General features: G+C 39.2%; 1 protein-coding gene across 5 annotated transcripts; it reads right to left on the bottom strand.

Annotated features, from left to right (window-relative positions):
* Window positions 1-12,251: 12,251 nt before the first annotated feature.
* Window positions 12,252-16,080, bottom strand: LOC125017696. 5 transcript variants are annotated; one of them, XM_047601129.1, is made up of 8 exons: window positions 15,846-16,080; window positions 15,512-15,538; window positions 15,297-15,340; window positions 14,596-14,635; window positions 14,105-14,212; window positions 13,872-13,910; window positions 13,596-13,781; window positions 12,252-13,101 (listed from the first exon to the last, which is right to left on the bottom strand). In XM_047601129.1, exons 2-8 carry the CDS (start codon window positions 15,528-15,530, stop codon window positions 12,830-12,832), a joined length of 708 nt encoding a protein of 235 aa, XP_047457085.1. In that variant the 5' UTR covers window positions 15,531-15,538; window positions 15,846-16,080; the 3' UTR covers window positions 12,252-12,829. The 5 variants fall into 5 exon arrangements, with proteins under 5 accessions (XP_047457085.1, XP_047457086.1, XP_047457084.1 ...); XM_047601130.1 differs by having other exon boundaries at window positions 12,252-13,110; window positions 14,596-14,632; window positions 15,297-15,331; window positions 15,846-16,000; XM_047601128.1 differs by having other exon boundaries at window positions 12,252-13,110; window positions 15,297-15,331; window positions 15,846-15,994.
* Between the last annotated feature and the right edge of the window lie 1,437 nt (window positions 16,081-17,517).

The raw sequence follows: 17,517 nt of genomic DNA, 5'->3' as shown, positions 1-17,517 counted from the left end.
GATTTGTGGGGTTTCCTTTTTTTGTCCTGTGTTTGTATGCGAGTATGAATTTTACCATGAGCGCTTATGTTTTCTTTCTTGGTAAAGCTATGGTTCGTTGTTGTTTCATCCCACAGCAGCTTTAAATTCTAATTAAAGAGCTGTATAAAGCTGAAAAATGTGACCCTGTGACAGTCTAGAGCCCCATCAAGATTTCATCTCTTAATTGCTTTGGACACAATTTTAACCTTTGTGAAAATGCAGGATTTAGTCCAAAATAAAGCATTAAACCTCACAAAAGTAAAGGGAAAGCAAATAGACGACCATGAAGTTGCCAACATCTAAATTAATCCAAAAACAAGGCTCGTGGAGTAGTAGTGCCTGCAGATGACATTACAGGGTGCAGGTTTTCCTGTCTTCATTTTTGTATTTTCCTAAAACCGGCCAATATGTTGGTATTTAAGTGTTACTGAAAAAAGCGTATTCACTTTATCGCGAACGCTGAATGTAAATAAAGACTGGAGCAGGAATGATTAACTTTATAATACAAGAATGTGGTTTAAATTGCAATAGAATAGAACAGAAGGAAACAGCAGAAATATATAGTTTTATCTTCTATTGACTCATGGTCCCCTATGTTTAATGGTCTTGTTTTAATACTCTATATAATACTATTGGTATTCAAAGCATTTACATTCACAGACACATCTACCCAAGCACAAACACATTCACACACCATTCACCGGGAGCAACTGGAGGTTCAGTGGCCAATTTGGAATCACCAATGAACCTAACATCCATGTTTTTGAGTGTTGGGAGGAAGCCAGAGCGCCTGGAGAGAACCCACACAGACACAGGGAGGCCCCGGTCGGCCAATGGATTGGAACCCAAACCGATTGCTGTGAGGTGCTAATTACCACACCACTGTGCCACCGATACCAGTTGTCTAGTGATCAAAGGGAAGAGGAAACCAGACACAGCGATTATTAGTTTTATTAGAACTTACATGACTCTAAATGAATCATCTTGTTGTTCCATAACTTCTGGATGTGTGACTGTTGCAGTTAGGGCTACACCGATTGGGCATAACTTTATGATCGCCTGTTGTGTAGGTGTCCCTTGTGCCTCTAAAACAGTTGCTGTTGGTGTCCTGTGGTGTCTGGTAACAGAATGTTGTTAGTGAGGTCCTTTGGGTCCTATGGGTTGGGGGAGGGGCCTCTGTGGATCATCCCACAGATACTTGATCAGTTTGGGATCTAGTGAATTTGGAGGCCAGGTCAACACCTTGTGCTGTTCTTCCATGTTTTTTTTTTTGTTTGTTTTTTTGTTTTTCCTTGTTCCTAATTTGTTTCATTGTGTGTCTGTGTCAGACTTCATCTTGCTGGGGATGGCTGCTATGGGGTGGGGGTGTCTGGTCTGGTTGTTAAATTATCATCCACATGAATGCCAGGTCCTTAAGTTTCCCAACAGAACACTGAATTAACACAAGATGGTCAATGTTATTTACTTCTCTTATCAGTGGTCATAATGTTGTGGCTGTTCGGTGTAAGGTAACCTGTGGATTTTTAGCTTTTCAGCTCAAGTAGATCTATCACCAGTAACCACTAGATGGCTGTCATTTATTATAAGTTCAGCAACTTTGGATGTAGGTGCAGAGAGAGAAATGGAGGAAGTGGTTTTGGGCGTCTACACTGTGAAACAAGAGGGAGCAGAGCCAACAGATCCACCGGAGGATGTTGGAGTCATTGTTGAAGGATGTACGGTGCTGCAAGAACTGAGAGATGTGGCAAATGGCTGCGCAGCCCTTTTTGGCTTGATCCACTGTTTAAACTTAAGATATCCCAAGGACCTGCAATACACTTTTGAGTTTCTTCAAAAAGTGGTGATGGGATTGGCTAGGAACAGGCTCTCCACAAAGGTAAGTCCTCAAAAACAAACCGCATGAGTAAATTGCCATCAAGATTATAGATAAGTGGACTTGGATTGGATTTCTGTTTATTCTTACTCATAAGAAAGCGAGCGCATTGGTACCATGGACTGATGCTGGACTCAACTGTCAAGTTTTAAGACATTTCTTGAATGTGGAGGTGCAAACAGTGCTCTGAGAGTGTATCTACGAGGTACCAGTTGCTTAAAACTCTATATTGCAACAGTTGTTGTCAAGTGTGTAGGGAGACTATTCCAGTGTGCTACAGCTCTATACATATATTACCACCTTCTTGAGTGCATTTGTTCGAGGTAAAGGCAGCGTGAAGTTTTTACCAGAGACCTGTCTAGTGCTATAACTACTGTATTTCTTACATTTGTTGGTTGAAGTTGCAAAAACAAAAAAGCAGGTTTTTGGGAAACATAAGTCTTTCTCAGAAATAGCCATTATGTGAATATCATTGTTCTTTAATACTGAGCTTAACTCATTAGTCTTATTTTTTAAACTTTAGATGTTTATGTGAGCAAGATTTAAACCCTTTTTGGGTAATTTAATAGACATATACGTATGTCAAAACAAAACAATAAAAAAAAAATAGAGTATGTAAAGTAACATTTAAACAAACATTTCTCGCATCACTTAGTCCATATCAGTACCTTCATTTTGGAGTAGAGGTCGCATGGGAGGGCTCGGCTCTGGTGCTGCTTCCCTTGGTGGGTGGACGACTAAGCGATCGTATTTAAGATATGCAATGTTCCCTCTGTCCCAAGCTTCCCTCAGATTAGGCAGTAGCTCCCTTCTTTTCTGTCTAATTGCCTCAGAGACGTCTTCGTTCATGTAGACCCCTGGGGCACTCTTCAGCTCCTTTCTCCTAGACCATATTAACTCTGTCTTTAAAGTTTAAAAATTTAGCCACTATGGGCCTCTTATGCTCACCTGTGGGGTCTCACTTCCATATGCACCAGCATCCAATTTTAACTTCTCAGAGATCAAGCTTCGGACTTTCCTCTCTGCATCAGCTAGTTTCTCACCGTCCGATTCTCTGATTCCATCAAAAATAAGATTATTCCTTTTTGACTGATTTTCAAGGCGGTCAGCCTTTTTTTCCAGTACTAACAAAGTATCACAGATGGTGTGCATTCCACCTTCCAGGGTGTTATGATCGTTCAAAACCTTGGAGGTTTTGACTTTCATCTCATCCACTTCCTGCTGTATGTAATGGATGCTGTCTTTTACCTGAATATTTCTATTCATGGAGTCCAGACGCTCATTAGTGGAGCATGCAAACAAACGTATTAAATGTGTCTGCTTGCCTGTCAAGCATCTCCATGTAATGGGCCTTCTGCTGAGCCAGCATCTGGTTGACTCGTTTCTTGACCGCGTCCACAGCAGCCAACTCCGTCTCAACATCGGTAGCCATGGCTTCACAGTTAGTCTCACCTTTGTTGATTTTCTCCCCTTTCAAATCAAATCAAATAAAACTTTATTTTAGAGCACCTTTCATGTATGGACATGCAACACAAAGTGCTTTACACAAAAAAAACAAAAACAATTACAAGTACATAAATCAAAAAACAATTACCCCCACCCTCCATACTGTGCGCACACACACACACACACACACACACACACACACACACACACACACACACACACACACACAGTCACACACACACACAGTCACAATACCGACAACAGGGAGACATGGGATAACACTGAGGATCGAGGAAGCGCTATCTTTGGGGCCATCCACTCTGGGAGGAGTCACAAGCTGAGCCACAGGGGGCACCAGCACCCAGGCCCCCCGACCCTGACAGACGAAAGCCAGCCAGACCGAAGGGACCCAGGGACAGCTTTGGACATTTTCGTTAATAGAGGCTTCTGCTGTGGCCTGTTGGCACTGGAACCGTGCACTTTACACCATACAATTCCAGCTCCATGTCATACATGCACTTGGGGCTCACCTGTACTCCTCCACAGCCGACCAGGATAATGTGCTGTGTCTGTTCTTTCTGTTGTGTTAGAGAGTCTCTGTCCTGCTGTCTCATTTATTGTGCAGGCCATTGATCCAGAGTCAAGTAATCCTTGCAGCTGAGCAGAACCATTGACCGTCACTGGAGCATGAAACAATTCACCAAATGGTTCAACTCTACAGATGTTTTGGATAACTACTGTGCAATCTTCTCATTATTCTTTAAAATAACTTTACCAAGTGCGATAAGCACAACTATCTTGTACATACACACGTGCTCGTGTGAGGAATACAGTAGATATACTTTTGATTCCAGTGCTCTCCCTTTGTGTTCTAGTAGCATATGTCTGGTTAAGGCCCATCATATCAAACTTAATGTTGTAATCAAGCTAATGACATTATGATCGGACATATAATTGTAATTCAATCATAACCTTATAATCAAACATGATCAAACTAAAGGTATCATTATTCGATATATCATCATAATCAATACAACCTTATAATCAAACATGAAGTCATTCAGCATGCATCTTATTCATTTATCTTCTTTTTAGCACACCACAGACTTTAAAATTACACTACATGACTAAAAAGAGCCCTGGGAGTGATGGTTATCCAAATGAATGGTACAAAAAATTCAAAGAAGTTCTTGCCCCGGTACTACTGGAATCATTTAATTGGACACTTGAGAAGGCTATAGCCGCACCATCTTGGAGGGATGCTGTGATATCTGTTATTCCCAAAGAAGGGAAAAATAAAGAACACTGCGAGTCATATCACCCAATATCTTAGACTTAGACATAGAAATTAATTGATCATAGTAGCTTAATTGACACAAAAAGATGAGCTATTATACAGCTGAATAGAATAAGGAACTATGGGATCAGAGCTAAATCAGTCTGCTGGAGAATGAGCTCTTTTTACCCTCTAATGTTTGGTGTAGTGGATGAGATGGATTGTCCATAATAGAGAGCAGTTTATCCAGTGTCCTCCTGTCCCTCACTGAGACAAATGACTCCAACTCATTACCAATCACATGTTCAGCCTTTTGGATCAATTTGTTGATCCTACTGATGTCTCTTTTGCTGGTACTACTTCCCCTACAAACCACAGCAAAGAACAGGTCACTCACAACAACAGACTATTAGAAAGACTCTTGTAACTTACTGCACACATTGAAAGACCTGAGCTTCCTGAGAAAGTAGAGTCTACTCAGGCTCTTCTTGTACACAGCATCACTGTTGTCCCTCCAGTCCAGTCTGTTGTTCATGTGGACTCCCAGGTACTTGTAGTGGTCCACTACTTCCACCTCCAGGCCCCGGATGGTGACAGGCTCCACTGGTGTCCTCTTCCTCTTGAAGTCAATGTCCAGCTCCTTGGTCTTGTTCACATTCAGGAGTAGGTGGTTTGCCTGGGACCACTCAACTAAATCTGCGATCAGTGTCCTATACTCCTGTCCATCTCTAAATGTAGATTATAAACTGTTCACGTCCATTATCACTAAAAGATTGGAGCATTTTCTGCCTGACCTGATACACAAAGATCAGACAGGCTCTTTCTCTGCGTCTCTGCCAGAGATCTAGGGTCCAGTCCACTTACTCTTAGTCGCTGCTCTAGGGCTCTACGGTGACACAGTGTCAGAGGTTGCTACGGCCCACCTACACAATGCTGGACATCCTATTAGGGCAACAGCACACAAAAATCCCATGCTGGTGAAAGCAGGCAATACACACACACAAAAAATCAGGTAAGGCAAATCACACTCCACACGGTGGTGGTATCAAGTAAAGAATACCACTGTCCCATTTGAGGTCGGGTCCCTTGGCGGCTGAGGCAGCAGAGCAGGCACAACAGTTCATTCTCATGAGCAGAGAGTAATCTGGCTGAGAAAGAGAGGCACTTAGCTCTGCATTGATTCTGTCATCTCCGTTCCTCCAGGCTCCATCACACCTCCAGCTCTCAGGCCTCAGCTCTCAGGGCCAGCTCTTCTCCCAGTCTCCTATATGGTCTGTCACCCCTTGAGTTCAATACCTGAAGGTATATAAAAACACGCCCACACACAGCTTGTGGCCCAGTTGCTACACAGTCCAGTCCCTGCACACCTGCAGCACTTGGGACCCTGAAGGCAGCCATCTTGGTACACCAGATAAGTCTTCCCCTGGTAACCTGCCTCCCATACTCGGTTCCCCCATAGTCAACCCGTGACATCTGCATACAGGCACTGTATTCTAACCTATCAGCCAGAGTTAAAATTAATGGAAACCTGTCGGACACTTTTAAACTGTACAAAGGGATGCAACAAGGCTGTTGTGCTAGCCCTGCCCTCTTCACAGTTTTCATAGAGCCACTTGCTCAAATAATTAGACAAGAGGACGGGCTGACAGGAATCACAAGATAGGTCTATTTGCTGACGATATAATCACTTCCTTCAAGACCCAGATATAATGCTTACTAAATCAGTTAAGATAATGGAAAAATTTGGATTGATGTCGGGCTACAAATTGAATATGTCTAAAACTCAGGTGTTAGCCTAACCTTTAACTACAAGTCAAATAAAGAAATCAGGGAGAGATATAAATTATATTGGAATGCTAAGTCAATAAAATATCTAGGAGTGATAATAACTCAAGAATTCGACAGAATTTATGAGACAAACTACAAACTAATAAACAATAAAATTCAAAAAGATGTGGCAAAGTGGTCAACATTAGGAATGGATTTCAGCTCAAGCATTGAGGTAGTCAAGTTGAATCTAGGTTGTTATATCTTTTTTTTTTTATCGCTCCCAACTACAGTACCAGATTCACAATTCTCAGCATGGGACAAGCTAATATCCAGGTTTATCTGGGCTGGAGCCAGGCCTAGGATAAGATTCAAGACCCTTCATCTAGACAGAGAGAGTGGAAGATTGGCTTTGCCAAACCTTACGACCATGCTGCACAGTTAAGATACATAGTATGTTGGTGCTCTCCGGGTTATCAAGCCAGGTGGAAGGACATTGAGATGAGCCTGGGTCAGGCCCCTCCACAGTCAAGGTTAAGTGGAAAAGAACATAATGATCTTAAGGGTGAAAACCCGATCATGAGAGAAACGCTTAAAATATGGTATGATGTGGGTAAAAAGTATAAGTTAACAGGAGACTGTAAGCTGTTGATTTGGCCTTATCACTCCACTGGGTTCAAACCTTTGAAAGGTGGAGAGATAAAGGAATAACAGCTACATGTACACTGGTAGATAAGCAACATTTTAAATCATTTAGACAACTTAAAAATGAGCTTGGATTGCAAAAATGGAGATTTAGATAGATACCTTCAATTAAGACACTTTTATGAGACAGAAATTAAGAAGGAAATCTCATTGGAAGGGAATGAAGTGATTGAAGTGTTAACAGATGCGTTCAAGCAAACTCCTTCAAGAATTGTCTCTAAACTGTACAAGGTTTATTGAAGCAACAGGGAAGAAATACAATGTATATAAAAGTGAAATGGGAAAAAGAAGTCAATATTGAGTTGTCTGTGAGAGATTGGCAGTCCCTATTTAAGACCCAACACACTTCAGCAAGCTCTAAAAAATGGAGGGAGTTCAGTTGGAAAAACTTAACACATTTTTTTATTACACCAAAAATTAAAAATAAACAATTAAGCCAACAACAACACTGTTGGAGGAACTGTGGGCAACTGAATGCCAACCATTCTTATATATTTTGGTCATGTATGAAAATACAACCATTTTGGGAGGGAGATTTCAGAGCCATGGGTGAAATTTTTTGATATAATATTCCTAATGATCCTCAGTATATATATCAAGGACTGATACCAGATGATGTAATAGGTAAAGAAGACTTATACCTGTTCAAAATCCTAAGAAAGCCGTTACAAGAAGCTGGCTGAGAGCTGACCCACCTGGACGGTTTGCTGACTGCTTGATAGTGTATATAATTTTGATCACTTTGTTTATGATTTGAGAGCAGTGTTTGGTTTTGAGCACAGGTAAAACTGTTTTGAGGTGAAAGTTTGATTTTGAGCACAAATAAAACTGTTTTGTAAATAGTGCTTGAAGCTGAGATTTTGTGTTTAATGTTTTGAGGAAATGAAACAAGGTTTCAGAAATTGTGTTTTAGCAAGTGTTTTGAGAAAAACTGTAACTTGCTGTTTGACTTAATCACATGTTTATCTCACTTCTCTAACGTCTCTTCTCCGTTTTATACCTGGCTGGCCTTAGGCAGGATAATTTCAGAATTTAATTGAATTTGAGATTTCTAAAGCCCACTCTGACTAGGTAATAGGGGCAAACAGCCTGGAAACATCTCAGGGCTTCAGGCTTTAACTGGTCCCGGTCTTTCACTGTGGACAGAGCTCTTCTGAAACCACCTAGATGCAAATCATTTTTACACAAAAACTGAGTTTAATTCAGATGACAGATAATCTAAGGATAATATCATGTTCCTCCTGTCATGGAGTCCAGCTTCACCTCCTTTTCATTTCCTTTCTTCTAGTATCAGCAGGTGGTAAACCAGTCATTCTGGTTCTGATGCACCACACACGCAAAGCGGACTACTCAACACCTGAGAAGAACTGGTCTGAAACCTTTGGGAACGTTGTCCTGGATGTTGACGTTCTCTACCACGAGACTGTGAAAGGATTATTGGAATGTCCAAAAAACCAGGAGACTGTCAATCAAATACGAGGACAGTTACTGAAATACAGTGGTACTGTCTATAGGTCTGAGAAGTCCAGTATCCAGTCCACGTTCTCCGAAAAATCCTCTTCGTGTTGCATTACTTAATAACACACTTGTGATGGTGACAGTAGGAGCATTGCTGTTCATGTATTTTTTCAGCTGAGCAGCAACAATAATGAAATACACAGTCTAAATGATAAATGATACTTATGTTCTATATTAGTGTTTTGTTTCATCTTCACATATAAATGTGTAGTGTAGAGTTAAAACAAACATACCTGAAGTAAAATGTGTAATTATGGAACAACGTTTCAGATGATGAAGGTCTAACAAAATGTAAAAGTGTCTTATTAAAATGAATGAAGACATAACATGTGATGATAATTGATTTGAATCTCCAGTTATTTCCAGAGGGAAAACTGTTAACACCTTGTTGTTTTTAGAACATTTGTTTTTATTTGAGGTATTTGCTTGACAACATTGTACACCGGTTACATATGGACACGTGCATCTATGGATGGGTGATAGGTGGAGGAAAATCTGAACAGTACTTTGCAAAAGTGAGGATGATTTTGAGAATGACTCTTTTTTAGTGTTTTTGGTAACCACTGATTTAGAACCATTTGTGTGATTTGAAAACTAATATCAATCTGATCTTTCAGAATTCAGAATTCAGAGTTTTCCTTTGTATACTTTGTGTATCAACAAGCAAGACAGGACATAACTTTGGTTCCAGGCCGTCACTGTAAAGTTTATCAGCCTTCAACTGCAGCTTACAGTGGTAATGTGCTCTGATTCAATGACCCCTCCCTGACACAACTCAATCACACTACATGTAGAATGCATAGCAATGGTGCTCATAATCATAATCAATAAAAATAAAATAATAAAAAGAGAAAAAGCAAGAAAAAGCAGCAAGACAATGCTAAGTAAACATAATGATGATTCATAATAATGGTAAGCAGAAAAGTCTAGCCTTAACTATGGCTCAGAGACAACTTCTACTAGAATCAAGTTATTTTGTTTGTTCTTCTTTGAAGGTTTATGATTAATTTGTGTTAAGTAAAGAAGAAATGTATATTTGAAAACTTGCCTAATATTTATTATTGATTAGACTGTAGAAATCCCCCGTAATAACATGATCATGATGAGCACAGAGGTGATACTGAACTCATTCAGCCTCGACTATCACAGTACCAGGAGTTTAGAAATGCCACAAAGCACACATGTTCGAAGGTTTTAGTAAAAATTGTACCAAGCTGATTCTCCAGTTGGTCATTTGAATTACCAACACATCCAAAGTGTGCTAAATTGTGTTTTTACATCTTCAAAGGGAATATGGCAACAAAGTACTTCTGATTCCCACTACAGGAGGATCATGAACACATGACCCAAACTTTGGACATTAATATTTTCTCCATATTGCCGGTGTGCACATCTGTAACTCCCAATAGAAATCAGTCAGCAAGTCATGTCGACCATTTCTGGAAAGGTCCGATTCCACAGGAGACAGTATAATATTATCTGTTACCACCATATGTCCACTAGATGGTGGCATATGACCATTTAAGAAATTGAGGCACAGGGTTCTCATCTGTCAGGAAATTTGTTTGTTACAGTCTGTTCTGGTGTCACATGCTTTTTCTTTGCATCAAGCATCTCATGTACATGTCTTTTCACACATGTTCCATTTACATTCACCATATCTGTTAGAACACAAAAACATCATCAAAGTAATGTCAGTAACACCATCCAACCACCTCTCCCCTCCCCTGTAGTTTTTTACAAGCACTGTCTGACCTACAGAGGAAGACCTGACTTTCTGTTGCTATCTGACTGGTTTGGAATACACTCTGTTATCTGGTACTGACCTGTCTTTTCAAAAACAGCTCTGCTGGTGTTTTCTTGGTAGTTGTGTGTGGCATGTTTCAGTAGCTAAATAAAACGTTCCCAATGCGCTGCTGCAGTGACATGCCACCAACTGCTTAGCAAACTACAAAAAGTGGTTCAAAACTTCAAAAAGTCTCGAACCAGTCTTTCAGCCAACCCATTTGAAGCTGTGATGAGCTGGAGTTTTGACATATTTGACTGCATTCAGCCTAAGGAATGACTTAAATTCACCTGAGATAAATTGAGGTCCATTGTCAGTCACCAAAGAATCGAGATGTATTCTCTCCCACGGAACCGTCGTTTCACACATGACTTGACTTCAGTGCGTTTACATGCAGAGCTTAATCGAGTTATGCTCAAAGTTCGACTTTCTGACTACAGTCCTTGTCCCAGTTTACATGCAGCGCAAGAAAATCGAATAACTGTTCTCGTCTTCCACGCTAGGTGGCGATACGTGTCTTTTCAGCGGGTTAATACTACTAATGTTATAATAAACTAGAGTCGTTCATGCGGCGGACCGGCATCTCAAACAACAACCAGACGGATAATTGTACATTTTTTAATCTTGTACGTAATGTTCGCGCTATTTCTGGTGCTGGTAAGATCTGGGCTGTGTTGGGCTAACGTGTTTACATGCACTTAAGTTCTCCTGTTATAGTCCGATTAAGACAATAATTTTTTTTTTTTTTTTTTTTTTTTCACGTGCATGTAAACGCACTGAGTGGTAGTAGTGGTGGTAGTGTTAATGGCCAAGTACTGTTTAGCGCCCTCTACTTAGTGATAAGCTTCTGACAAATTAAACTTAAATTAAACAGCTGTGGTGATGCCTGCCATGATTTACAGAGTTCACTATATTATATTATATTATATTATATTATATTATATTATATTATATTATATTATATTAATAAGGGATACTAAGGGATGGTTAACTCCATCACTAACTATAAGCTTTGTCAAAAAGGAAAGTCTTAAGCCTGACCTTAAAAGTAGAGAGGGACTCTGCCTCCTGAACCCAAACTGGGAGCTGGATACACAGGAGAGGAACCTGATAACTGAAGGCTCTACCTCCCAAACTCTAGGAACCACAAGTACAGTCTTGACAGTAAAGTCATTGCAATATAATGTTTGGTTTAGTTTAGTTTTATTTTATTATTTTCGTAGTGTGTCCAAACTATCTATCTATCTATCTATCTATCTATCTATCTATCTATCTATCTATCTATCTATCTATCTATCTATCTGTCTATCTGTCTGTCTGTCCATTTGCTTTTTTTGCAAACCACTGGGTACACCCATTGCTCATTTGTGTTGAATGAATATGAATTGTGTAATAACCTATAAGTAAGGAATGCTTTGAGATATGACACGTAACCAGTAGTCATTGCATGCAGCCAGTTAAGCCAATTATTGATTTAGTCTTTATCAGACAAAAATGCTAATTAGTGTTGTCACATTTTAATCCTTTTTATCTTTCATAGTTATAGCTGACGAAAAGTCAAGCTGCAACTAAGTTTTGGCAGCAATTGAATGCATCATTGTGTAGTAGTAGTAATCAGGACTTTTCTCACTTTAAACTAGTTTGATTTAGTTTATACACTATATGTAGCAGAAGTTTGAATCCATGTTACAGGCTGCATTGACACAGCACTCTTAGCTCTTGTGCACTTGTCCATGTTCTTGTCCAGGGTTGGATATCAGCTTGCTGTGATGTCCTTCATCATTTAGACCTTTGTCATTACAGAGAAATAAAAGAGGCAGCATAGCTTAAGCAAAAAATACAAGACCCTTGTGTTTGGCTATTGGAAAAACAACATTTATTTTCTGAAACTTCAAATTAAAGTGAAATAGAGACAGATGTTCAAAAGCAGCACTAAGACTAAGACTGAACATGTGAACATGTGTTCCTGAGATAAGTTGTCTGCCAATTCATGTGAGAGGGCAGGACTCATAATTTATCCCAGAATCGCATTAAAATTACACTGCAGTGTCTGCAGATTGAAAAAAACAAGACGAAAACAACACTGCCTTTATATAAAAATATATGAGAAGAGTTGGTGGCGATTTTGCCGTCAGCTTGATTTGGGCAGCAGTGCTCGATGGGACACAGGACAACATGTCACTGACAACTACACTAACACTGTGGTGTCTTTCTCCCTCCCTTATAAGGAATACAGCTGCATTTATGGGAAAAAATAATTTTTTTTAATGTTTACATTTGTCAGAAAATGTAAACAAATTACAAAGATGAAACGAAACACTAATAAAGAACATAATGATCATTTATCATTTAGACTGTATATTTTGTTATTGTTGCTGCTCAGCTGAACAAATACTCGAACAGCAATGCTGCTACTGTCACAATCACAAGTGTGTTATTAAGTAATGCAACACGAAGAGGATTTCGTGGACTGGATACTGGACTTCTCAGACCTATAGACAGTACCACTGTATTTCAGTAACTGTCTTTGTATTTGATTGACAGTCTCCTGGTTTTTTGGACATTCCAATAATCCTCTCACAGTCTCGTGGTAGAGAACGTCAACATCCAGGACAACGTTCTCAAAGGTTTCAGACCAGTTCTTCTCAGGTGTTGAGTAGTTCACTTTGCGTGTGTGGTGCATCAGAACCAGAATGACTGGTTTACCACCTGCTGATACAAGAAGAAAGAAAAGGAAAAGGAGGTTGTTTACAGGGAAACTAGAGACCCATCAGACCTTAACTCCTGTTAAGGTCTGATGGGATCAAAACCTTTTTAGCAGACTGTGTGAGGCCCCTCATGTGGCTGCTCGTCAAACTTCTGTTGCCACAGCTACCAGGGCCAACAACTGCTGCCACCACCCACCGAGTGAAGGATAGGTAAAAATATTGTACCTGATATTGTACCTGAACAACTGCTTATATCTCGGCAACAACTGGTTGTACTCGGAAAATTAACATATTGTTCAATTAATGTTTCTGTAATGTTTGTTCTGCGCATGGACATTGAAAACTGTGGCCGCTGTGATGAGAGAGAGAAGAGTAGGCGCTTGGATTTTCTCAGAAAAATGGGAGTGAATTCTCACATTGCCTCCTTCTAATGAAAGGAAAATGGCCAGAACATCACAAACACAGATAGAACTATGTGACCAAGCTTTGTGTTACCTGACATCCCACTCATGGCTGCATCCACATCTGAACCAACACGACTGATGATTGGACAGAAAAGAATGATGACGTCACATCTCTGCCGGTCTGTTCTCTCCAGCAGTAACTCCTCACAGTTCACTCGTCTCAGCAGAACTTGATCAGCCCCAAACGTTTCCCCTGTAGTGACTGTGTGGACCTTAACTGTGCATCCATCCAACAAAATAAAAGACAAAGCATGAAGATGGAATCATTGTGATCTTCATTTTCATCTCAGCTGAGACGCTCTCTCACCTCCACGGCTGAACTTCTTCTGACTTCTTGACGATGAAGCTAAAGCAGCAAAAGAAACTTCAGTCAGTATTCAGCATGTACTGACTTGACTAACCCTATGTATACAGTATGCACTGCACTGATTTTAATTTACACTGGTACATAAAGGCACGCTATGGTCCAAGGTAAATTGCTTGATCACAGAGCTGATGATATTCAGAGTCACGTGAGAGTTCCTTCACTCTTGAACACACCTGTATCTGCGTTAAGGCCCAGAGCTCTTGCAAACAAATCCTCAAAGAAGCTCTGGATATTAGGGTCTGTGTGGCGCTGATCATAGTACTTCTTCAAAGTGTTGGCAGCTACAGAGAAAGAACACATCTATAAATATTCTCAGTCATTCAGGTCATGACATATTGTGGTGAAACATCTTTAAGAACAATCAAACAAATCCACTTTGTTTTTGTTTTAGACAGAGAGAGAGAGAGAGCGTAACAGTTTTTAAAGGCTGTTGTATGTTTCATGATCTTTGACTGAGACAAAGTTCAACAATCATCAGAGAAATGTAGTAAAAATCTTTGGCTGTCAAGATTAAGATTTATTAAAGACAATTTGCACAACAATCATAATACTTCATGGTCCAAAAGTCTCTTTAGACTCTTCAGGTGTGTTTCACAACAGTGGAAACTTAAAATCTGAATTTAAAACCTTAAAATAGAAGTAACATTAATGACTTGGTACATACCAGCCACAAGTTCAGATGGAACGTTCTGTTGATTCAGCTGCTGAAAGTTAAGACCATACATATTCATGAGGGTGTTGAGTGTTTTAAGGAGGAATTTATCATTGTTGATTATCAGTGAATGACAGTAGAACAGCCCTAAACATAGATGGATGCAATATATATATAGACATGAATAACTGAGATTCAGAGGAACAGTCCATTAGTGATGTTGAAGGAACAGAGCTTAAACTTTGGTCCTGTGCTAAATGTGTGTGGGTATACTCATTTGTAAGTTAACAACAATAAAATAATGTTTCTAGGACTCATTTCTTAGTTACAACCTCTCCTCTCTTCATTCACTCTCTATCTCACTCATTGAGCCTGGTGGAAGCAATCGAGTGATTTTTATATCATGATCTTATCTTAAAGACACATATTGTTGTAACCTTGGTTCCATGAGTGCAGATGCTGTAGTTATGGTGACAGCTCAGACCCTTAAGTATTAGGTGACATGCACCTCCCCAGAAATAACCCAAAGAAAGAAGCCAACTGGCACAGCGCTGACTAGTGTTTGGGTGGTGTTGTTAGAGAGTAAGCCAGACTGACGAGCACACAAGCATAAATAATTCACACCTGTATAGGCTACATGTTTAAGTCACGGGGTCTAGTCAAGCGGCACCTTAAATGAGTCTTAACAGGTGTGGTGGAGTAGGTTAACTAACCTGCTGGGTTGATTGTCCAGATGAAATGTGGCCACCTGCGGAAACTGACACTTGAGTATATCAACTATATATGAATATAATGTGTGAAATATTGAAGGCTGGATGTTTAAACATGAAATGCAGTCCAGTGACACTATTGTAACTCAAGTATAAGAACACGTTGATTACATGAAATAAAAATGATTATTTCAACGTGATCTGATTGGGCGTCTTACCTGGAAATGTTTGTTCCATGATTTAATCTGAGGACCAAGAAGAAAAAAAAAGACACAGCAGAGAAAAGATTCTTAAGACTTATTTGTGCCAAATATATCCTAATTAGTAATCGAGTAATCGTCAGCTAAACAGCAGCTTCCTTATCTGCGACCTGTTGCCAATGTGTTTTAGTGTTTGTCTGTGAAATGAGAAAAGCAAACAATATGTGCCTACATCCAACAGTCTTCACATAAAGCAGAAGAGATTGCATGCACACACATACAAAACTTATACTATTTTCATTTCAAAGCTGCACTCCAACAACACTAGTGTTCTGAGTTTCTGGGTTCCTACCTTTGCTTTAGAGCCACGGCTGCTTCTGCTGCAGAGGACAAAGTGAAGCTGCTCAGCTGGTAAGTGCCTCTCTTATACAGCGACCTCCCACTTTCACTTGCAGTAATTTTCTGGATTGTAGGGTTTTTATTTAAGTCATTCCATCATAAACTGCACGTGATTAATCATGTGATTTATAAAAAACCCTCTCATAACTAACCCAGGCTTCTTGTAAATCATGTGGTGTATGACAACATATAAGCCCTCCACATCAGAACCACTCTCTCTTTTACTGCAGCTTCACTTGAACTGAGTCATGGCAGTCAAGGTAGAATTTGTTATCGTCAGTGTTTCTTATCAAGTTATAAAAAGTTGCAATGATTAACCCTTTATAGGGCACTCAGCGAAATACTTGGACTTACCAAATTTCAACCCTAGAGTGTTATTGTAGTGTGTTACTTTGTGATTTGTTTCAAAAGTTTTCGTTTTAATCTACAAACTCAAGGTCAATCTAGTTATGGTCCCTTGTCCTTAAGTGGTAAACAAATGTAAACATTTATTTAGACCATTAGATAAAACTAATGTACTTATATGCATATATTATACCTATACTATATATCATATATATATCATATCTTGTGTATATTGTGTATATATATATACATATATTTATACACGTGTACATATTATATATTGCAAAAAACACAAGATACATAGGTAGATATGGTGCAGTGGTTGATGATCTCAGTAAGACTGATGATATGATGGTAATGTTATTGTAACTAAATAGCATATTATAGTAGTATGGTATATATAGCATATAATATAATCATATAATATATAATAATAATGTATAATAATACCAGTATAATAACAGTATATAATAATAAGAACAGTATATAGTACTAATAATGGCAGCAACCATAGAAATGTGTCATATGTGCAAGGTGAGCAGGGTACACAGTAAAAAGGTGACAGGTAGATTCAGTGCAGTTCTGTGATCTATCTATCTATCTATCTATCTATCTATCTATCTATCTATCTATCTATCTATCTATCTATCTATCTATCTATCTATCTATCTATCTATCTATCTATCTATCTATCTATCTATCTATCTATCTATCTATCTGCTGATTCAGACACATTATCACATTACATAACATTAAGACACTTCTACATGGTACCCATAGGTTTTGAATTTAATAAAACACACAATTATTGCAATATCTTTTTAAATCATGTAGGCTTTAATCAGTGTTGTATTTTAGCAAATGATTACGCTGCTTTCCTACATGTTCAGAGTCCAGTCTTGCTGAAAGAATTCACTTTTCCACGGTTATATTCTGTTGCTGTGTTCAGCAGCCAGTGCTTCTTCCACAGAAACCACAGGTGAGTCATGGGTTCATACTTGCTCTGCTGCGGCTCTTCATGTACTCTGAGGTGGAAAGCACCAATAGGCTAACTGGAAGATGACAGTCAAGTCCACCTACACTTCATAGACACATTTGCACTATTGTTTAATGTTCACAGTTTTAAAGTGCCGCCAGTCCTTCCTACTGGATGCTTTTATTGTATCTTATTATTGTATTTTATTGTATATAACTGCTATAGCTTTTTATCTTTATGCCGTTATCCTTTCTATTTTTATTGCTTCCGAAACTAAAGCGCTGTCAAACTGTATTTAGTTGGT

Source organism: Mugil cephalus, chromosome 12 (genome assembly GCF_022458985.1).
Source record: "Mugil cephalus isolate CIBA_MC_2020 chromosome 12, CIBA_Mcephalus_1.1, whole genome shotgun sequence".
Lineage (NCBI taxonomy): Eukaryota > Metazoa > Chordata > Actinopteri > Mugiliformes > Mugilidae > Mugil > Mugil cephalus.
The sequence above is the reverse complement of the archived record's forward strand: the minus strand, read 5'-3'. Positions and strand labels throughout refer to the sequence as shown.